Raw genomic sequence first — 23862 nt, forward strand, 5'->3', positions numbered from 1 at the left:
AAAATGTAGAAGTCAAATCACAGCTCACGTTGTCCTTCTTGGGTAACAGCAGCAGCCACAGCCAGGGGAGTACCAACTGTCAGGACAACATGGGCCCAAGCTGGGGGGTGGGGGGAGCCAAAATGCCTCTTAGCACAATAATGGCAGGGTCAGTGGATCCAGAAATATCGAGGCCAAAGTCCCATTAGTAGGGGAATATGCCTTCCCTAAATGAGATTACAGTGTGCCGTGTCTGAGAAAAAAATAATGCTCACCGTGGCAAGGTGCGCCTACATCTTATGTGACCCAGAAAGAAAACTGGTTAGCTCTCTCTGGGAGGGAAGATGGCACAGGATGACTTCCTACAGCCCACGCTCTCTCTGGGGGGCCTAGAGTCCATCACCACCCCTACCTCACATCCTGCAACCCCAGGGGATGGGCAGAGAGGAGCCTTGCTGAGAATCAGGTAGTACGTGAAACAGGCTTAAATAGAAGGCAGGCGGCAAGGTGGAGTTTCCCCAGGATGGGGGTGAAGGCAGCAGATTTAAAGAAGGGGCTGCGTGGGGAAGACGTCGGGCTGGGGTGGGAGACCCAGCGATGACAGAGGCAGAGACAGAGAGTCAGACACACAGACAGGGAGATGGTTAGCCCTGCACAGCTGGGAGCTGGTGGGCAGAGGAGTGGGCATGGGACAGCCTGAACCCCCCACCTAATCATCTTGTGGTCCCTCCACAGGTGGCCCTGGGAAATCATCCCCTTGCCTAGCTCACAGGGGTTTGCTGCGGGACAGAGAGACCTGAGAGCCAGCCGCAACAGCAAAGAAGTCCCCCCACCACTGGCCTCATCACAGGCGTGGGCAATGAAAGTGAATGAATTCCCCTGCCACCTCCCTAAGGCACTGACGTGCATCCTTGAGCCAGAAAGGAAAAGGACCCCTCCGCACACACTGGAGTCACACTTCCCGTGATACAACCGGTGTGTGGGCAACTAACTGGCCTTGGAGGAACCACTGAACCTTTCAGGGCCTTTTTCCCATTCTCTGCAAAACAGATGGTGGGAGGGGCAGATCTACTTGTGTGTGTGTGTGTGTGTGTGTGCGTGCGTGTGTGTTCACTGCATTCCTAACATGTTAAAAATAGACTATCTTTTAGAGCAGTTTTAAGTCCACAGCAAAACTGAACAGAAAGTACAACGTTTCCATGTGTCCCCTGCCCCGCACACACACAGCCTCTCCCACGATCAGCATCCCTCATCAGAGCCAGATCAATCTTCCGGAGATTTCTTTAGATCTAGAATTTTTTTGTTTACGTCAAATTGCCTTGGATAGAGAGAGAGGGTGGGGTGAAGAGGGACAGGGAGAGGGAGATGGGGTTGGGGGAGGGAGAAGGGGAGGGGAAGGGACTTAAAGAGAGGGGGAAGGAGAGGGAGACCGCTGCCACTCTGGTAGAAGCAGCGGGGAGGCGGCCAGTTTCCAAGCCACCCATGCAAGGGTGCACCCTCTTCAGAGGTTCTCCAAATTGCTGCATTTGACCATCTCTGGGCAGCTGGCTGCTAACATCCCTTCCAGCTGAGACATTTGATCTTCCCAGTGTGCTAAGTTCTTTAATGCACACATGCATATGCAATCCTTCAGGTAACTCACAAAATAACCCACCAGCCAACTAAGAGCAAGTGTTGATCAATCTCATTCACGCTACACAGAGCTAAGGCGTCAGGAGCTGCTCCCACAGTCTGACAGGTGTCTCCTTCTGGACTTCTGTGCCTACAATTTTGGGGGGATTGAGTGAAAGAGAGAAGGGTGCAATGTGATCACAGCCCTGAGCATCCCAGCTGTCCAAGAGCCTGGAGTGCAGCCGACAAGTAAGTGTGAGCACAAGTGTATTACGGGTCACCACACTGAGTGCTGGGACACGCAGACAGTTAAGTACAGTATGGACGTTAGGAGCCTGAGGCTGAATCCCAGCTTCCTGTCTAAGTCTCAACATCTACAGAAAAGGAGATCATGATGGTACCTATAAGACAGGGTTGACGTGAGCCGTGTGAAGACAATGACATACAGTTCTCAGTGCGTGTAGGTCCACCCACCTCTGAGTGGAAGGGACCTGATGTAACCCCTAATCCAAGCTTCTCACTTGAGAGACAAGGAAAATAAAACTTAGAGATTAATTCACTACTACGTTGGAATAACTAGAAACCGCAGAGCTGAGAATTCGGGTCCCCTGAACTCCGGTTCCGCACTCTGTTCCACTCTCAGATGATTACAAATAATAGTAACACTGTTCAGAGTTACTGACGATGACGATGACGATGACACCCCATTTACGGGTTCTGACTCAGTGTCAGGCCCCACCCAGCCTCTCACAGGCATCACCCCATGTAATGCTCACGGTAACCCAAAGAGGTAAGCATCCTAGACGGTTCCCACGTGACAGATGAAGACCCAGATGCTCCTTGACCTGGTCAAGTGTCTTGGTTTAGGCAGCAAAATCAGGACTTGATCCAAGCTCTTGTTTTGAGTATCTGTCCTGTGCCTCCTTCCGAAATGAGATGTCTCTCCTCAAATAATTTTACCCTCTTTAGCTAAAGCCATAATTAGAGGCTCATTTGACTTCAGATAATTAGCTTCCCTCTTTGCTCTGGTGTCTGGTTCCTCTTGGGCAGCCGCTCCAGCCTGGAGGGTGTCACACTCAGCAAACCCACTTTGGCTGCGCGGGACTAATGAGGGCTCTCCGCGTGGTTGCGCTTAACTGCCCAGTATTGTAGAGAACACTCGCACGCAGACACGCCCCCTACCGTCAAGGATGACAGTGGAGCTGTGCAAACATGTCCCTCCCAAACTGGAACATGTCACTCCAATTCTTTAAGAGAAGACAGTATGGTCTGTTTTATGCTGAGCCTATTGCATAAGGAGAAGAAAAATTCTTCTGTGTGAGTGTGTGTGTGTGTGTGTGTGTGTGTGAGCAAAGGGGAAGAAAAAGGGAGAGTCAAAAATCCTCGACAAGCACTGGAAAAGCTGGTGAGATTCATGCCCAACCGTGAAGAAATAAAGATCACAGAGGACAACGATTTGTCTATTAAGATTGTGCATTGCAGTAAGTTTTCTTAGCATAAAGTTAAATGAACCCAAATGTCCCTAAACAGGAAAATAGTGAAATCAGTTATAGCCCATCTATACAACAGAGTTCCATGAAGTCTTTAAAAGTGCCACGGAAAAATGTTCCTAATAATTCTCAGTGAAAGAAGCAGATTACAAACCTGGTAAAACATTATCCCAATTACATATATGATGCAAAAGAGAGGAAGAATAACCATGGTTACCTCTAAATCACGAGATCATAGGCACTGTTGTTTACACATTCTACAAAACACAATATTCTGATAATAATAACTTCTATAAACAGTAAACATGTTTTCCAGCACTGGTCCAGCATTCCCAGGAGTATGCCTGATGGAGCGTATGGTATGGTCTGAGGCCCTCATTAGCAAGGGAGTGTGCCAGGCAAGGCTGACCCCCAAGTTCTCGTGAAGCTTGAACGGCGGTGGTCTGGAGTGAGAGAGTACTCTGGCTCTGACATTACAAGGTCTCCCCAAAGACTGCTCTCTGGAGAGGGGCCTGTATCACACTCATGCTCCCTCAAAGTTCAGCTAACATCCTATGTCTTCCACAAACCTGTCCCCAGCAATCCTAAAGCTCTATTCTCACTGCATTCTGATAAGTCATTCTCATGGGATTATTTGTAAATAACCCTATAAATTTATAATAAATTTATTAAAACCCTATACATTATTTAAAACCCTATAAATTATAAATTTACACCCAGAGGCTGCTGTCTGGTTCCACATGCAGGTTTTATTAGGCCTGAAAATACTGTTTAAAAAACAAATCAGCAGATTTCGCATATAAAGCCATTTGGACGACTTCTCTCTCTCTCTCAAAAAAAAAATAAATAAATAAATAAAAGGAGGGGAGGGGAAGTTCAGGTAGCATTGAGCCCACATACTGACACAGTAACAAAATCACTTGGCATTGATTCACAGCCGTCTTACATACCCATGACAGGGACTTTGCCCCAGTCCTCACCACTCCCTATTGCTCCCCATTCTGAGTTGAGCATGGATCGATAATTTCCATTATTGTCTCCTTAGTAGTAAATATTTCTCTGTATAACTATCTCTGTCAAAGATGGGGAGATAAATGACTGACCGAATGGCACTGTGTTTTTGGAAAAAACTGAAGAGAATCACATTTCTTTGTGAAATGAAGAAAGTCCTCACATGTTTACTAGGCAAATGGAAAATGTGTTGTAAAAAATATATATAACTGAACGTGATATTAAATGTATGCATGTATATAATTAGGGTATCCTATTAAATGGTATAATAACTATCACCTTGCACGTTCATTTCTGTCACCTTCATGGACTGTGCAGGCTCAAGTTTAAAGATCTTTGGGGGTAAAATGAACATAAATACAAAACAGAAACAGACTCATAGACATAGAATACAAACTTGTGGTTGCCAAGGGGAGGGGAGTGGGAAGGGACAGACTGGAAGTCTGAAATTTGTAGATACTGACAGACATATGTATAATAGATAAACAAGATTATACTATATAGCACAGGGAAATATATACAAGATCTTGTGGTGGCTCACAGCGAAAAAGAATGTGAAAATGAATATATGTATGTTCATGTATAACTGAAAAATTGTGCTCTACACTGGAAATTGACACATTGTAAACTGACTATAACTCAATTTAAAAAAAAAAAAAGATCTTTGGGGTAAATCTTTTCTTTCCCAACTGTGAGCTCCCTGGGTGGGCAGAAACCTTTCAGTTCCAGACACCGTACTGCACAGCAGTTCCAAGAGTGTTTTTAGAAATCAGACAGACCCCATTTGGAATCCTGGCCCTTCCACCTACTTGGTTCATGGCTCTTGGCAAGTTTCACAACCTCTCTAACCTTCAGTTTCCTCACCTGTAAAATAGGGATATTAATCCCTACATTTTATAGGGATGTCATGATAATGAAATAATGTATGGAGAAGCTTAGCACAGCCTGGCACAAACTAACGGTTAAATAAATGGTGACCATAAACTCATTTATTACTGTATTTCTTTCATATTCTCCATAGCACGGTGCTGCTGCAGTTTTAGATTTTCAACAAATATTACTTGGATTGAAATGAATCTGCAGCCGACTTTCAATTCAACTGTATCACGGTCTTAAGGAAATTTTCTCCTAGGAAGTTATGGAGAAAAAAATCAGCAAAATCAAACTCAAAACAGGTCAACATAAAAGTCTCAGAACATTCCAAAGCCAACCTCACTATAATTCAAATCATATATAACTGTAATTTCACAATGAAAACAAACAAAAAATTGGAGTAAACATTTAACCTTTTAAAGATTTACATAAATTTCCGTATTATGTGTGTTTCCACTTATGCAAAGAATCATTCCAAAATTGGAAAGAAACCCCATGGAACACAGATTGAAAGATGTAAGAACAGCCTGATTTTGCTGTTCTCTAGTTTTAATAAGGTACATTATTCTTCTTTTTAATTGCAGAAGCGTTGATTTGGATTGCCTTGAAGGAAGGGATCTGGGATTCTCTGCCCCAATCCCACCTCACTCCTCATTAAATTGTATTTCATAACGTCATTAAAAGCTGCTATTCTAAGTATTTGGGGACGTTCAACAGGGATTCTTTTCTTTGATTGTATGCCAACTTTTTTTTTTTCACTTCAGCCAAAAAAAAAAAAAAAAAGAGGACACTTTACTAAATCTCTCTTGGATTTGTTCTGCAGCTTATTAAATCACTGTCTTCTCTGATTCTGAATCTGAAAGTTTCTTTCTGAGACTGAATTCTGCAATCAGTCGCATCGAAAAGGGAAGAGGCGAGAGGAGCAGCCCCTGTTCAGATCTCCAAGTGTAGAAGGGACGCTCTGGAACTGGAGGTAGCTTCCTAACACTGTAGGTGGGAGCGGCAAGCCCCTATTTGAAGATCTTTGATGCCTCCAAATGCTCTTGAGGAGAAAAAGCTTAGCTCCTCAAAACTCAACAGTTCTTGAAGAAAATAAATTGGCTCCAGTACATAAATTCTTTTACCTTTTCCAGGGTTCTCAGCCTCGCTGTGTGACCTTGAGGGCATCATGCAATTTCCCTTCATCCATTTAATCTTTTATAAAATAGCCTCATTCCTTGCTCCCAGCGGAGGCAGGACATTTAGAAGCATTGGGGGCAACATATGAGGGGAGGGGTTTTGGGGTACTAAATGGTGTTAGTAAGATTCAGCAGTATTACTGTCACTCAGAGAATGATTTTTAAAATCACAGCTTTTGGTAGAGCTCTGGAAAATCTTGCTCAATCTCACGATTTTATTGTTGCTCGACAGAGGCTAAGTGACTTCCCTAAGATCACACAACTCTGTAGCAGTAAATGACATAGTGAACATTAGTGTCTGTCACAGTGCCTGGGGTACAAGAAGCACTCAACAAACGTCCCCTACAGTTGCCACAGCTACTATTATTATTGTTGCTATTATTCAGGTCTTCTGACTCTCAGGTCGGGACTCTTCCTCTCAGACACATAAGTTAACTACAAGAAGGCTGCCTTTGGGGCCCAAGAAATTTCTTGCTGTAAGAAAAATAATCATTCAAAGAAAACTGTCTCATTTCTTTCACAACCGAGAAGGTCCCAGCCGAGAGAAGTGCTATGTCTTGGCACATAATTCCCAGGATGCTAATGTAACACGGGAGCCTAATTTGGGGCCTGACATGGGAAGGAGAGGTTAATCCCTTTTTCCTGACCCTTCCAACCTTTCCACCCTCAACAGCAGTAGCACAGAGGAACTGCACACTGTGAATCAGGGACTGAATCCAAGCTCCACTGGCAACTGGGGGAAAAAAAAAATACATATATATATGTATATATATATATATATATATATATATATATTTGCTATCAAGGCTTACAGACTAGTTTCTGCGAGCTGATTATCAGTAAGACCCTCAGAAGACTGGGTACATAAAGAAATAAAATATATCTTTTATCTGTAAGGGGTTCACTCCATCAGGATAGATAGTCGCGTAAGCAGACAAATGCAAGAATGAAACGCCAGGATCACGGTGAAGCCCACGCTGCGCTTTACGGAAGTTACCTCTCTCTGCCCGCACTGCTCTCCTTCCCCCACTCAGGCTCGAGGAGCTGTGCTTGCAAGTGGAGAGGGTCGGTCAGGGCGCCACCTGCATCGGCATCCCCTTGGAGGGCTGACCCCATGCACACCCCTGGCCCCTCCCCAGATCTTCAGTGTCTGAACCTTTGGGGTAGGGTCCCGGATTCTGCAGTTTTAGCCAACTGCCCAACTGCATCCAAGGTTTGAGAACTCTCCCTCTCGGAGAGATTCTACACCTGGTTTATCCCCTTTGAGAATCCAGGATAATATTTTGAATGTACTGCTCTCTACTGTCACACCTTCCCTCGTTAGTCAGGAACTCCCGCAGTCGTTCCATTTTTGTAGCCCAGATACGACAGAGCAGAAAGGCCAGCAGTCCCCTTCCCCGGTGTGGAGACTTGAAGCCACAAGACACGTGTCTCAACATCCCCTCTGAAGTTAAAGTCCCAGACAGACACTGTAGATAGCTTGTAGGAAAAGGCAAAAGCAGAGTCTTTCTTCCTTTTCCTGACTGGGTCCCTGGAACATGGTCCCAGACACCATTTTGGAGAGGGAGGGGGAACCATTATAAATCAGAAAGACTAGTTAAATCTGGAGCCACAAGATACCATTAATTGAAAAGTTCAAGTGGCCACAGTGCAAAGTGAGGTAGAGACCCCAAAAAAGATCAGATCAGATGAAAAACAAACAAAAACAAGCAGCTCCGTCACCTTTGCACACTGAGTGCGGTGCAGAAATTCGCAAACTTCCAGGGGCTGCATCCCCATCTCCTCCTCAGGGCCGGGCCTGCAGCAGGCACTGAGCAGGCGTTGAGGGGGGCTGAGCCGGAAAGCGTGAGACATCAGAGAGGACTCGCTGCACACTGAGCCCTGGTTAGAGTCTCACAGGGGTGAGTGGGAGGTACTAGTTAGTGCGCCTGGGGTGGGGGAAGGGAATGGGGAGGCACTGGAAGGTATTCCAGGCAGTATTCACAAAGAGAAGGACTGTGGAAGGGGCTGCAGGGTGCCAGGAGAGACGAGAAACCAGCATGTCCTGGGAGGAAGAGGACTTGCTCCTTTACTGCCTTTTCCTTCACAGCAGTCCTAGCAGCCAGCCTGACGTGGACATTACCAAGTCCTAGGCAGCCTGCTTACACCGCTTCTCCCTGCAGGGAAGCTATGCTTTAAAAACCTGCAGTGACATAGCAACCGCTGGCATCAAGGTCCACAAGAGAGAGGCACAGCATTTGGAACAGGGGTGCGGAGAGAGGAATGGAAGAAAAAAATCCCTCAGGAGCAGGAGTGAAGCACTTTTTCTAACACAGAGAAGGAAGCATTTTTAACAAGAAAATAAAGTCTTCTCCTTTTTATTCATTAGAAGAACAAAGCATGGTATAGGGGAAAGAAGATGGGTTTTGTTATTCAAATGACTTGTGTTCCAAATCCTGCCACCATTAAGTAGCAGAGATGGTGATCATCGAACATTCCACGTGTGTCCCGTCCCCTCCCAGACTCCCTTGCAGCTAGGCTGGGAACAGGTTCCGGCCAGCAGACTGTGGATAGAATCTCTCTCTGGGTGTCCCTTTCAGGCTGACGTGGTTAAGAGTGGTTGTGTTTCCTCCCTCCCTCTCTTCCCTGCTGCAAAGAGGCCATGGGTACCAAATGGCATAGCTTCAAAAGGGACAAAAAGCATACGTCCCTCACTAGATATTGCACAGGAGACAAATAAACCTTTACTTTCTTAAACCACTTAGATTTGGGGATCAGTGTGTTACCCCAGCATCACAAAGCCCAATGCACTCATGCTCTAATAAACTGTATCATCTCTGGCCTCATTGGAATGAAAGTTATTTGACTCTCTAAGCCTTCATTCCCCCATTTATAGGATGGAGAAAATAATATCTATGTAATTGGGTTGCTGTAAGAATTTATTATATGTTTATGTCCTATACAGCACCTAAGATGTAGTTGGCATTTAATAAATTTAAGCCTCTCCCTTTAAAACGATGTTGACGTCGCTATTATCCTGGTGGTTATTACTGTCACACAACAGATACAGTAGATGTCGTTAAATCAGCAGCAACTGTGTCAGGCACTGTGCTGGTTCTTTTATGCACAATATCTCCTTTTTGTAGCTAAAGAAACCAAAGCTCAAAGAGGTTACTTGTTCAAAGGAACACCGCGAGTAAGTGACCAAGCCAGGGTCAGAAATAAGGATTCCCTAAGTCAAAAGTCCATATCCTAATGGCAACAGTCCTACTCACATTTTTCGGATGTGGAACCCTGGAGGCTCAGAGATGTTATGTAAGTTCACCAAGCACAGTAATAATTGCGAGAGTGGGAGGACTTTTCCCAGTTTCCAGTCCAGTGCTGCAATGATGTGATGATTAGTAAAAAGATAAACCCCTCAGGGCACTGGACTCGGATATCTGTGCTCCCTCCCACCACAGATGCCCTGGAAGTTCCAGACACTGTGGGCAAACACTAAGAAGAGAGGGAAAGAAGGAAATTACATCTTGATAAGAGGAGAACTAGAGGCTTTGTGTTCAGAGAATAGCTTCTCAACAAAGTTTCCAAAGAAAATCCCACTAGCCGTAAATAAACACTGAGTTTCCACATCTCTGTCAGGTCTCTGTCTCTCTGTGTGTCTCTGTCTCCCTCTCCTGCCACCCCCTTCTCTGTTTGTTTTGGAAGTTGAGAAAAGAGAGCAATGTGGATCCTAAAGCAGTTTACACTGAACCAGATGGCAAATCTGATTAGCATCAGACTAAAAAGACACATTACTTAGAGATTAGGTTCTCACAGGGACAAATCTGTTCCAAAGGCACAGAAGGTTTGGTTTTCTCGCAGACTCCCCTCAGAGCTTTCTCGGGGCATACCTATTCCTCCTGTCTCCCATCATCACTGCACAAGTCTGAGCCTGGGGTGCAGAAAACAGGAAATCAGTCCCCACAGATTGCCCAGTCCTCCTCTCGCTGGACCCTGCAGGCATTCACACAGGGGAAGCCACTCTGCGTGGGGCCCTGGCTGCTGGCGACTCCGGACTCCCTCATACCCCAGGCTAACAGGACACATAATGCCACTGAGTCGGCACAAAACCCAATGAGACTCGTTCTGTTGTTATTCCCATTTTACAGACAAGGAAATTGAGACTGACAAGGATTAACTAATTTACTCAAGATCACAGCTTAAGTAAAAGCTGAAGCTAATGGAAGCTAATTGCCTCTATGAAAGGAAAAAAAAGAAAATTTAAATGTGTATGTGTGTGTGTGTGTTTTAAAAGAGCCCCAAGAAGCAAACCATCACAGAGGACGGCTGTCAAGTGTCCCAAACTATGTAACCACGTTGAGCCCTGCAGCAAGGCAGACAGTGAGGTGGGGGACCGTACACATCTCACCCCGCCCTCTGCCTCTTCTAGGTTTACATCCCACAGGCCCTGTGCAAAAATACTCTAGGGAAATGCAATAAAATTTGGAAAAACCATTCACAGCCAGAATGGGAAGCACATACAGACCAAAGCCCTTTTGTTCATTAAGTCCTGTGTATCTCAGACCCTGGGGAAGAACACAGAGCTTCAAGGGAAATATGGAAGCACAGGGAGACATGTGACTATCAACCCTGAAGGGTTGCTCTTATCTCAAGGAGTCTGAAGGTTAGGACAGAAGTTGGATGAAGATGAAAAGACGAGCAGAAATAATAACCACAACAACACCGGTAATAACAGTGACCACTTAGGACGAGGTATTAAGTTGCTGTGATAAGCACTTTAAACGCACTGCCCGTCTCATCAGCCCACGTGACAATCTTCTAAGACAGACATTGCTATTAGTTTTTTCCATTTACAGATAAGCCTACTGAGGATCAGAGACGTTAAGTAAATTGCCCATGGTCAGCCAGCTGATAGGACGCTGAACCAGGAATCCAACCCAAGAACCAGTGCCCTTAACCAGTAAACCTTCTCCCCCTTTCTCCACAGGATCCTCCTGAAGACAGGCCAACGGGATGGTCTGCCAACATCTCAGAAAGTGCTTAAAAGCCTTCTGGCTGCTCTGCTTGATGTCAATACAAGCGTTCAAGGCTGTGAGTACAAGCTAATGTCACCGACAGTACTCCAGGCAATTTGCACATCTGGCAGTCAAATGAGTGCAGGCTCAAAGCAAATCACATCCCGAGGCACAGGACACTTCGCAGGGAGAACAAACAGCAGGAGGGGTTTCATTACAGCTCGGACCCGGCCAGGGAATCAAACTCGCCTCACTGCAGGGAGTAAAGGAGACGCTCACCCAAGAGCCACAGAAACCCAGTTAGCGCGTGTGCATGAATCCAGGCGGTATTCATTTGGAACTTGAGCACTAGACGAGAGGGCTGAGCTGAGGTCTCCCTTTGGGATTATTCTGGGAAGAGCGTTCACTTAGCAAATAAACAGGAGGAGAGGAGTTATCTTAAAACTGCGCATAAAAGCATCCCCCTTTCACATGTGAACCAAGGACAGACAGACTAATTATACACTGCAGCCTCTTTGAAATGGGTCCCCAAAGGGCTCTCTGTTCACCTACTTCTAGTCTTTGTACATATGTAAAGGTAAGAATTTCACATTTCTTTCCTAACTGTGTACAACACTGGGGCTGGCCTTCTGTCAGTTAATATTAATCAGAGGGTTTTTACTGACTGTGAAACTCAGAGACACAGCAGGACTGGGGAGCAGCAGCTGTCCAGCCTGCCCTGTGATTACGCTACCCCTCAGGGGCCAGCGTCAGCCCAGGAGATGGGACTCCAGCAAAGGAATTACTCCGACTTCCACCAGGCTGGAATTGATACCACATGCCCAATCAAGGACTCTGCTAACACTCCATCTGGCCTCGATGCTAAGCTGAGCCCCTGACAATAAAGGCAGTCTGAACAATGAAGGGTAGCCAAGTAGCCCTGCTTTCTGCTGCTTGCGCGGGACCATATGCAGCAAGCACCGTCCTTGTCACGTCCCTAGGATGGGACTCAATTCATTTCTACTGTGACACCACCTGAAATCCAGGAAGGGACTGCCAGGGCAGGAAGGGGCAGGCAGATTTCAAAGTTTTCAGAGTGAGGGCAATTCATTCTGATGCAGAAGTCAGAACTTGAAAACCAAGGAAGGCTTACTTAAAACAAAAACAAAAACAAAAACACCAAACAAAAAAACCCCACAGTAATACAAGAAACACAACAAGACTTAACCAAGATTAGTTTCCAATCACCTTGCACAAACCATCTTGCCCAAAAAAGCCAGATGTGTGCTGCATCAACCTGGTGTCAGACATTCTTCTAAATGGTCAGGAAACTTCAGGCTTGAATAATATAAAATCATAACACTTTCTTCTCATGCCCTTCTCCAACCCTTAACTCCAAGAGATGGGATTCAGACAGAAATTTTGGATGCACCATGTTAACCAAGCATTAGAGAAAAGAAAAATCTTTATGGCGAAATGGTTCCTGAATATTTCTATGATTACCAGGCAATTTACATAAATATTCAAGCCTCCCTCTGAATAAATCCCAGTTGAATGATGACTGATCCCCAGCTTTCTAAGTCTTCTTGTTTCCTGCACAGTTTGTAAAATTGCAAAGGGTTGTTCCGAGGCTACAGGAAACAGTGCTGACCTTCAAAAGTTTTTTTTTTTTTTTTGACCCTCACAGAGAGGAGTGATGTCAGGAATATTGAATATTTACACCTGCTCTGCTCCTGGATGGAGGACATGTGGCCATCCAGCCCATCAGCCTCAAAAGCAGGGAAGCTCAAGGCTTGAGTGTGGGGTGCTGGTGGGGACTGGTGGTTACCAGAGATCAGTCTGGGTGAGCAGAAGCTCTGACCACAGCTCCTGCCCAAGTCCACTGTCATTCCCTGCTCTCCAGCAAACACCATTAAGTGAAGAAGGGCAATGTTCAAAGCAGCTGTATAAAATGCTACTATGTGAGTAATAATCGTAACAGGAGTCCAGGGGAGAATGTATAGAATATATGTATTAGGTTGCTTATACAGTGAGTGTCCCTGGAAGCAAACACAGCTGGAAACTGGACCCAGTGGTGCCTCTTGCAGGGATCGCAGTGGCTATGCATAAGGCCTCCGGGAACCCTTTCTTATCCTTGCATTTTGACCCATGTCAATGCGTTGCCTGTCCAAAAATAATTCATATTTTTAAAAACTGAAAAAAAAAAGACTAACTTCTGCTCAATCAGAATCTCTGAGATGGGTCACAGGCGTCTGCATTTTAACAAGCCCTCCAGTTTATTCCTACACTCTGGAAATTTTGAGAACTTCTCCGTTACAGGCTCCTTCTGCCAAAAGGAACTTTACCCACTTCCTCTCCAGTATCAACCGTGTAGAGTAAAAACCTCGCAGCAGAATGACCTAAAAGCAGATGACTCCAAATTCAGCCCCTCATTAACATCTCTCAGGGAAAACAAACAGTGCAACCTAAGTTTTCCTAAAAATCAGTTTCAATTCTGCAATGTAAGTTGTCAGCTACTTTCTACTTTTCTCGTTTATTCAGACCAAGGCAGCTGTTAGAGAAGAAACGCGTTGGTAGCTGGGCAGCAGGTGGTGAGCACGGGGGGTTTCTGGTGCCCACAACCAGCCGGGATGCTTTGGACTCACCTTGTTTTTTAAAGAGGTTGCTCTGGACTATCTCATTCATGGACTGGACCTTCTGCTTCTGGAGTTTTACAGGAGGGATGCAGGTGTAGAACTCATACAGGAGCTGGCTGAGGGCAGGAAAAACAGGAGCACAGAGAGCTGGTTAAACCTAGGTGTGCCACCTCCTGGCACTTAGGGTCCATCGCCAGTTGGCCAGCTCTGCGAAAGCAGAGACAATGTACATCTTGCTACCTCAGCCCCCCGTTCCTGGCCGAGGGTCAGGTAAATGTAAGCCTCCCATAAATACGTGCATTGGTGTTAGTGTTGAGTACTAACAGCACTTGAAGAGATGTGAAAATCTGGAAATGTTACCAATAAACTCAACTACCTACTGTATGTATGGGGCACCTGCTTTGCACCTGACATCCATTGTGCAGTTCAAAACTCAACACTACGAGGTAGACCCAATGCTTATCTCAATTTTATCAGTGGCAAAACTAAGGTTTAAAAAGGTTAACTGACTTCCCCAAGGTTACACAGCTAGGGGCTGTCAAAGAAACAAGGGTTTAAAACCAGGATCTGACTTCATTACCATACCATTTTATTTACTACTGTTTTACGCTTAGTAATGCTTTATAATAAGTCTTAAGATCAAAAAAGGTCCTAAATTAAAAAAAAAAAAAAAAAACTCTAAGAAGTTGTGGGTTAGAATCAGTTTGGGACACGAAAAATGAGGTAACTCTTTCCCAAAAAAGTGAAAATAAAAACACCACTGAATACCATCATAGCCCCTGTCAGCTTTCCAAAATAAGCTCATTGCGTTCATTCATTCTTTCAAGTCCTTATTAGGCGTCTACTTAATACGTGACAGGCATCGTGCAGAGCAGTGGGGATAAGATGGGAGCAGACCCGGCCCTCGTCGGCATGGAACTTGCATTCTAACGAAGGTCAACATACAACACAGAAGCAAACAAATCACTACAAGGCCACAGATGCAATGAAGGAGATAAACAGGGAGTTGAGTCAGAGAGCAATGGTGCAGCGGGTGAGGGAGGAATTTATTTCCAGTATTCAGAGGTAGCTTCTCCAAGCAGATTAGCATTTAGCTGGAGACCAGAAGAGTGAGAAGGAGCCAGCGGAAATCTTCCTACGAGCAGTGAAAAAACCGATGGGAGCTGAATAAAGTCTGGGATGCACTGAGTAGAGCTGTACCAACGTTGACGTCTCGGTGTTGATAACTATACTGTAGTTATATAAAACGTGAGCATTGAGGGGAGCTGGGTGATGGGTGTGTGGGAGCTCTCGACATGCTAACTCTGCAACTCTTTTCTAAATCTGAAAGTACTTCAATACAAAAAAGTTTTAAAAAATCTTCTATGTGTTACCTTGGAACTTAAGTGAATTCAGGAAAAAGAAGAAAAAGGCACATCTGGCTCAGATGCTCCTATTCCAAGAGCATAAGCACACTGAAATAATGTGTTCCTCTCAGGAGAGAAGAGGGTGAAGAAGGAGGGGGGCGAAAGGAGCCCGTCTCCATGATCCCATTCAGGGTCCGGGGGTTGTTCTCCATTTGTAACTGCAGGGCTCACCCGGCAAAGACTGGAACCCCAAAATAACCTCCAGGCCCAGATGAAATGGAGACATTTCCACCAAATACTAGTTTTTCAGCTAATACGTTTGTACCCTGTATCACTGGTACCATCCAAGAAGGGTGCTTACTTTATAGTTGGTTTCCCCCAAATCCGACACAACCAAATGTAAATGTGAAAATCCCACACTGAAGTCCCTGGAGGAAGCTCCAACCGTGTGTCCCCCCTGTCCCCGCGCTCAGCGCCCATCTGGAACCCCCCAAGAGCCCTCCTCCCCCTCTTCCCTGACTGGACAGCAGAGACCAGGGGAGTACACCGTGTGCTCTCACCTGAGTAACTTGGCATCGAAGACGGTTTCCACATCGTGAAGGACAGACGGGATGTATTTCAAAGCTGCCACCTAGGTAGAAAGTGAAATGAGCATGAGCAGTGCCCACATCCAACAGCTCTGCCTGGGGATGAGGACACTCCGCAACATGACACAGCTCGGGGGAGGACGATCCCGCGTCCTGGGCGCCGCTGCAGTGACTCAAGACTCTGCATGTAGACAGAAACATTAGCGTGTACTTCTTACAGAAGTTCCTTCTATCTCCAAGGGGGCAGCAATGCATAGGGGAACAAGCACAGACTTTGAGGTCAAATCCTGGTTCGACTCCTTAGCAGCCATGTTACTTTGGACAAAACACTTAACCTCTCTGATGTCTCAACTTCCTTATCTATAAACAGAGGGAATAATGCCTATTTTGCAGGATTGCAGAGGTTAAAATAATATAAATGAGGCACCCAGCAGACAGCCAGGCATATTTTGGGTGCTCACTAAAGGGTAACTTGTGTCATTATCGGAAAGTGGTGTACTTGAATTGTTTTGTTGGTGGCAAGGATGGCATGGACTGTTATTTCTAATTTTTTTTCTCCCTGGCCAATTTGTGAACAATTTGGGCACGTTTTGCTCCACTAGCTGGCTTAGGAAAACTGGGCATCGCGGTGGATTGCTTTTTCCTTCTGTGCAAGGTAACCAGTGCACCCAGCGATGGGGGACACACCAGGACCCTCATAAAACAGCACCATTTGCTAAACAGCAGAGCAGACCACAGTTTCTGCAGAAGGAGTTGTAAGTCATATGGCTGGAAAATAATGTTTAAAAATTTGGCAGACATACGTATTTTACATTTTCATTCCTTCTTTTTTATTTGTATGTATATTCTAAATGTTCCATAGTCAAGAAGTATCACCCTTTCACAAACAGACCAAAATTAAAGTAGTGAAAATTCCTTTTTCAAAGAAAATCTTACTCCTTAGCCATATATAGTTGAGCTTCTTGGTTAACGTAACTGTTAGGACAATTCTCTGAGACTGTTCAGTGGGGCAAACACCATGCTAAACACCACTGTTAGATTATCTTGTTAAACTCTGTTTCAGCCTACAAGGGACATACTATTTTCATAGATAAGGAGCCTCTAGGGCATCGAGACTCAGTAACAAGCCCAAGATCACAAAGTTAGCAAGTGGGAGAGCCAGGATTCAAACTCAGATAGGTTGCTTACAGAGCCACCTCCTCCCTCCACTCCGCCTTGTAACCCCTAATCTGCATACCCACCTCACTCCAACAGCAGCTGTCTCTCTCTATGCCTTCATCTTTTTTTTTTCCTCTTGTTCTTTAGGATTTTTACTAGTCAGTAATACATGTTTGATGTAAAGAAATTCCCACAAGGTTAAGTATAAGGTGAAAATTGTCACGGAAGTCCCACACCTCCACCTCAGCCCCCCGTCCCTCCTCCTCAGAAGAGGTCGCTGTCAACATGGTGGTGAGTTTCCTTCCAGACTGCCTTTTATGCATGCACATGTGTGTGTTTGTGTGTGTGTGGTGCGTGTATGTGCACGTGCACTGTATGTGTGTGATTTATATGGTTCTATAACTTGCTTTTTGCAGCTAACCATGTGTCACTGGTATTTTCGCACGTCATTTCACAGCGTGCCATCTTCATTTCTAACTGCTGCACGGCAATGCCGGTGTGGGTATATCCCATCCTCCGTACTGATGGGCTCCATGCTATCTTCAGTTTTTCTCTATTATAAAATAGGCGGCAAGAAAATATTGAACACATATGTTTGTGTTTCTGTGAGAGCCCTTGTAGGATGGATGGGCGGCTGCTTGAAGAGAAATTAGTGCATAAAAATGTACACACATATATACAAAGGCACATGCAAATGCATTTACACACACATTTAGGAGATACTGACATATTACTAGAAAGAAGCAGTAACCAATTTCCTTGTACTCTTTTCCCTGTAAGCTTGCTAACGCTGGTATACAAATCTTTTTAATTTTGCCAATCTGATACATAATTTGCAACTGTAATTTGGAACTTTTTAGTTCCAAATGCAGGTGGGCACATTTTTCATATTTATTGAACAACTGCATTTATTATACTGCTTGTTTATATTCTTCTACTGTTTTTCTTTTGGGCGCGTTCTTTTCTTATTGGTGTGGAATTCTTTATATATCATTAATATGAACCCTTCTGCAGTAATACACTTTGCAAGAATTCTCTCATGCCTGTCCTGTACTTTGTTGCTTGTCTCTTAGCTTTGTTTATTGTCTTTCCGTTGCATAGAAGGATTTTAATTTGTATGTTGTCAGATGTGTCAGGCGTCTCCTTTATAGTTATTGGATTTTGTGTCTAGAGATTTATTCTTTATTCTTTCAAAACAAGATGACAAGAGATAACAAGATTCCAAAGTCAGTGTTTCTAAAACCAGGCTCCACTGGGACACCCCTGTCCCACAGGATGGTGTAAGGCATTCTGTTGGGGGGGAAAGGATTTGCAATCAGATAATTTGGGGAAAGTCTGGCTTGAGCCTTAAAGATAAACCAGTAAGGCGGGGTTTGCGGGGGGGGGAGGCGGGTTGGCAGAACTTCTTAGAATTTTAATGTTAAGATTCATCACGACATGCCTCCAGGCCACTGCAGTATACAGCATATTCCAACGTAGTTGGGCAGGCCGTCTTTATCAGGACAAAATAGCAAAAGCAGATGCCTGCAGGGCTGGGCAAGCAGCAGAAGGGGTTGAAATGAGAAGAGCACAGACCAGTAGGGAGTGATGAGGTGTGCGGAACCCACACTCTGTCCAAAGAATGAGTCATTCTTGTTCACTCGTTTTAACACTGTGCCAGCCAAATCGAATGCATCTGCAGGCGGCACTGCCCCCGAGGCTGCCGGTTCACAACCTCTGCATTCCAAAGGGACACCATGTGCCGAGGCACACGTCCTAATAAGGGCTGGTCTACGCGTTCTAGCAAACTGCTCCTTCCTGCAGTCTTAGGCCGAAGAACACAGAGCTCTGGACCTATGGGGACCCGGGTGGGAATCCTGGGGGTCCCGGCAGCCCCTGCATGCGCCTTGGCCTGTTTCCGCGCCCCCTGAGCTTCAGCACCTTCACGTGGGGCCGAGAGGGATGATGTGAAATGAAGTATGTCACGCACCTACTGGGACGCCCCCCTTACAGCAGGCCCCCAACACTGTGTGAGCTGGGTCTCTCCTCACCTCATCTCTCCAGCACTGGCCCTCATTCCTCAGCACTGGGACAAAGTAGAATCATAATTAAGACCAAAGTGAGGGAACAAAACCAGAAATAAAATTGTCAGCAAGCTGGGGAAAGCCGGGACTTCGGCGTCTGCAGCAAGCTGCTGGCTTTCCAGGGCTGCATGTCATTCTGGGCTTCAGAGTGACTCTGCAGAGCAGCAGTCACCAGGAGTCTGCGTGGACACTCACACTTAGATGCTTCAGCTGACAGCGAGGAGGAGCTGGACAGGGCTGGGACAAGGGCTGCTTCAGAAGGAGCCTGTCTCCCCAGCTTCCCAGCCCTGGGCTGGCGACAGAGTAAAGCAAACTGAGTGGGTGTCACCCTGAGGCTCCAAGGGTGTTATCAACTGTTCTCTCGACTGGAGAGAACTAAACTTCCATCTGGTGCAGGTGGCCTCACAGAGGAGTGGCAGGCCTGCGGTTTTCTGTCCCAAAGGGGACAGCCCTTCTCTGACCCAGGCAGTTTCCCAACAACTCTGTTGTCACAGCCAGCACTGGCCTCAGGGTGCCTGTCCACTGTCCTCGCCTTCACACAGCCCTGATGCACCTGAGTGGGGTGACAGCAGGTGGGTTCAGCTGGTGCTGCCACCAAGCATCCCCAGAAGGCAGAGCAGCTCAGGGATACGACCTGCTGGAGACCTCCATCAGTTGCATGCTTTTAAGGCCTGGGGACTAGAAACAGCTTGGTTCTCTAGACCTGTTAGCCTCCTGGGAACTGTTCCACTTTACTGCTATTATTTTCACTCTCATTAACACTACCATGATACATAAAATAATACTGCGTTATTACTTTCATCCCATAGTATATATTTCTATATCATACGTAGTATTTAAGAAAAAAACACAGACGTGTTTACGCATATGAATATGTGTGTATATAACAGGATTAATATATATTAATCAAAATTGCAAATGATTATTGGAAACTTTATACATGACAAATACTTTTTGCGCATGATCTCATTTCATTTTTATATCCTGTTTTACCAGTGAGGAAAACCATGGCACAGAGAGGTAAAATAACGTGTCAGAAGCCAACACAGCTAATAAGCTACATGGCAAAGATATGTACCTGATCCTGTCCACCTGGCTTCTGATCAGGATGCTCTGCTGGAGGTCGATAGAGAACCTTCTCCCTTTTTGAAAGAAGGTACAGTTTTTCTGATATCTCTTAAGTAAAGAATCCTCTCACCACATATGTGGGGGTTGCAAGAATGGCCACCAGGAAAACGTTTGCCAGCTCAATACTTAGTTTGTCTTGTGGCACCAAGTGAATTTCCTAGATTCCATTTAAAGTCCCTCTGCCAGAGGCCAGTTGCAGCAGAGAGCCAGACACAAACCAAGCAGTGATTTTACTGGCCCTGAGAGAAGTCACAGGAGGACCCTTGAGATGATCACTATCCAGATGGACTTCACCAGGACTAATAATCTCGGGCTGCTAGCACACAGCAAATGCTTAATAATAACAACAAAAATTAAAACCACACAGTTGCATGCCCTCAACCTCAAAAGGGATTTGTCTCCTAAGTGTGTTTCCAGGATCCCTCTCTCTCTGTCTCTCTCTTTCTCTCTCTCTCTCACACACACACAGACTGCTGAGTATTGGTACGGCTGACACAGACTTCTGGCCCCAAAGAGCACATCCTGCAATGACACAAGGTTACACAAGAACACTAGACATCTTCCTCATTCAAGAGCTCTGACAGTGTCCCCATCCCACCAGTTTTCAATCCTTCATATTTTAGCCAAGTGATGGACAGTCAGGGTCCTTGGAAACTGGACAAACACAGTCACAGGAATTCATCACAGGACAACCAGAAGCAGCAGCTCCCTGAGAGATGCTCAGCTGTCCCTGAGGAAAATACATGTCACTCTCCCTGGACATTCAGCCTTGGCACTAGTCTTCCAGTGTCAGGGAAGGGAAGAGGGACCTACAGGTTCCAGATACGTATGTCTCCATGCTGTCTGTAACCCAACGGGGTGCCGGCCCCTGAGGCTTGGCAGGAGTTCAGTGTTTTAAGTGGCTGGCTGAAAAAGCAGGTCGTCTGTGTTCAAGTCCAGGTGGATCCCTTTTACCTACGTGTCCTTGGGGAAGGTAACTCTGCTCCACTTTCCTCATCAGGAGAATGAAGGGAATAAAGTTACCTACTTTATAGAACGGATGTGAAGATGAAATGAAAACTGCGACCCATGAGTATGACTACAGCGGCCTCACTGGAACAAAATTTCAACCTAGCCTCCATAAATCCACCATTCCCAAAAATTGCCCCTAAGTACAGGGTATACGGTTGAGAAGGGGACAGCATTAAAGAATCATTTCACGGTCTGAGGTCAAACTCCAGCTCTTGCTGTTAAATATATGAGTCTCACGTCTCCCACCTCTGGGGGCTCAGCGTGCAGCCTGCAGGCTACTTCTCAAGAATGAACCACTCTCCTCCCCTATTTCGGACATTCAAACATTTTACACCAACTGACAATGAAAAGAGAGGAAAGAAAGAGGCCTCCTTAATTAGCTCGACGTCACAAGCATGGCCAGACGCCTGCCTGTCTGTACTATTGTTTACGTTCTGACTGCTCATCCACCTGGCTCTCCACCAGGAGACCTGGCTCTTTAAAGAAACCATGCCTCGCTGGGTGGTGATTAGGAACCCAGACTCTACACTTAACACAGCCTGGATTCAAGTCCCAGACCCGCCACTTCTTAGCCGTGGCTAACTTACTCAATCTCTCTAAGCTTCTATTTCCTCATCTGTAAAGTAGAGATAAGAAGAATATTTGCCTAATAAGGTGGTTGTTATAAAAATCAAATGAGCTCATGGCATATATGTGAAGCTTTTAGCTCAATGTGTGACACATAATAAAACGTAAGATAGTGGAAGACTAGTCACTCGTTCATTCATTCAGCTGAAAGATACTCAAGTGTCTACCATGTGACAGCCACTGGTTCAGACACTGGAGACAGGAAGCTCAGAGGCCCCTGCCCTCCTGGACACTCTAGTGGCTACATCAGCACGTGCGGCAATCACAGTGGCCAAGGGAGCATATCCTGTGCTTGAGAGTTGCTCCTTGATTTCCACTCGTACAGCAGATTGGAGCATTATGATGAATCATGACCGACAGGAGAATGCGCCAAATAGGTCTTCACCACGTCACCAAATGGCCACTACTCACATCTGAGCTGTAACCAACTCTCGAGTGTCTAGTGTGGACTGTCTCAGACTGCCGTCAGTTTTACCAACGATGCTCACAGGGCTGGCACACACCGGGACTTCTGAGCGTACAGCCCATTCGGGGAAAGCACATGGAAACCCCTAGCCTACGCCATTTGTTGTGGCTTAGAGAATCACATTAAGTTTGGAGCTAGAAGACCTGGGTGGAATGAAATCCTGGCCCCACCCTATGAAGAGGTACAATTCAGGGTGAATTACTTAACTTCGTGAGCCTCCTGTGGACACAGAAGGCAGTGATTCCTTGCAGACCTCTGGCAGGACTGAAAAACACTGCATGTGAAAGCTTCAGCTCCATGCCTGGCACATGGTAGGCACTCAATCAGTGGAAGCTGGTTTTAATGCTCTTTCCACCTTCTTTGGACGGCTGGCCTTAAATTCTCCATTGTGTTGTGTGAGCTACTGCCGTGCCAACTCTGAACAGTGAGGAAAACTACGGAGAGCAAGTCACGAGAGCCAGAAGAGCCTCAGACCTGAGAAATGACTTAGTTGGGCCCAAGAACTCACGATGGGCAAGGCTGAGACTGAACGAGATCATCCCTGCTCTGAACTGATGCAGGCATGCATCAGGGTGTCCACCTGAGCCGTCACCCAGCTGCAACTGTCACGTTTGAACCAGGAATGTCAATCCTTGGCATCCTTACTCTATGCTCTCATCCAAAACGTACGGCAGACATTACTAACAGATCACAGCCCTCTTTCCCACCGTACCCTATGCAGGCTCAGAACCAAGGCTCCAGTCGTGCTGTACTATTTCACTGGGTAAAACTTCGCCTTCTTTTTTTTTTTTTTTTTTTTTTTTCATAGCGTCAGTTCTTGCGAATTTATCCTCCTGGAAATTTGTATATGTTTCTTGATCCAACTGAATAACTCAATGTCCTAACACTGTTCAGCTTCATGCAACAGGGTTAAAAATACAAATATTCCCTTCCAGATTCCACTTTAGGAAAATTCCCTCGAAGCTTCTGCTTTATGATGAGGTAAAGGAGGGAGAGATATAAATGACTGAAAATTATTTAAACTGAACGATGTAACAGGCTTTGCACACCATGCTTTGCATTCATTACTTATTTAATCCTCTCAAGAAGTCTCCAAATTAGACAGACATTAGGCTTCCCATTTTATAAAAGGATAAACGAGGCCCAGGAAACTGAAATGATTCTCCCAGTGTTATGTGCCCAAGTGTGGACACCCCATTTCCCACCTGGGTCTCTCTGGCTCGAAATCCAAAGCTCTTTCTCCTGCAGCAAATGTCACAGTCTGCAGAAGGTCCCTTGTGGGAGGTCTGCTAACCTCACATGCCCTTGACCCCTCTCCCATCACCAGCTCATTCCTCACGCCCCAAAACAGCATCGTTTTTCAAGTGGTATTGCTTCCCTATCTGAGCATGACTTTAAACTCTTCTCTGACAACTTTTCAACAACCCTAGAAATAGGTGGAAAGCATCATTGATTTTATGTAAATCCCAGAAGCTAAATTTGGCTCTTAGAATAAATATAAAAAAAAGACAAAGTCCCTTTCCATGGCTCTGGGGTGGAAATCCATGAGGCGAAACCAGCATAATCTGGCCCGAATCCCAGGGAAAACAAGACATTTCTAACACAGCCACCCAGGCGTTAAGAACCTGCGTAAAAAGACTCACGCCAAAGCCACAACAATCATGTGAGTTCTCTGTCTTTGTGTAGCATTTTACAACTGGCTCTTTTTCAGGCAAAGCTTACTTG

General features: G+C 45.6%; 1 protein-coding gene across 1 annotated transcript in view; it reads right to left on the minus strand.

The window, feature by feature from the left end:
• The window catches only part of DOCK2 (dedicator of cytokinesis 2), a 371332-nt gene that overhangs the window by 258686 nt on the left and 88784 nt on the right, over positions 1 to 23862 (minus strand). Inside the window, exons 24-25 of the mRNA XM_010972245.3 lie at positions 15658 to 15728; positions 13761 to 13867 (exon numbers count right to left, since the gene is read on the minus strand). Of these exons, the coding sequence (XP_010970547.2) occupies positions 13761 to 13867; positions 15658 to 15728 (178 nt within the window). The remainder of the gene's footprint in view (positions 1 to 13760; positions 13868 to 15657; positions 15729 to 23862) is intronic.

Source organism: Camelus bactrianus, chromosome 22, assembly GCF_048773025.1.
Source record: "Camelus bactrianus isolate YW-2024 breed Bactrian camel chromosome 22, ASM4877302v1, whole genome shotgun sequence".
NCBI classification, from domain to species: Eukaryota; Metazoa; Chordata; class Mammalia; order Artiodactyla; family Camelidae; genus Camelus; species Camelus bactrianus.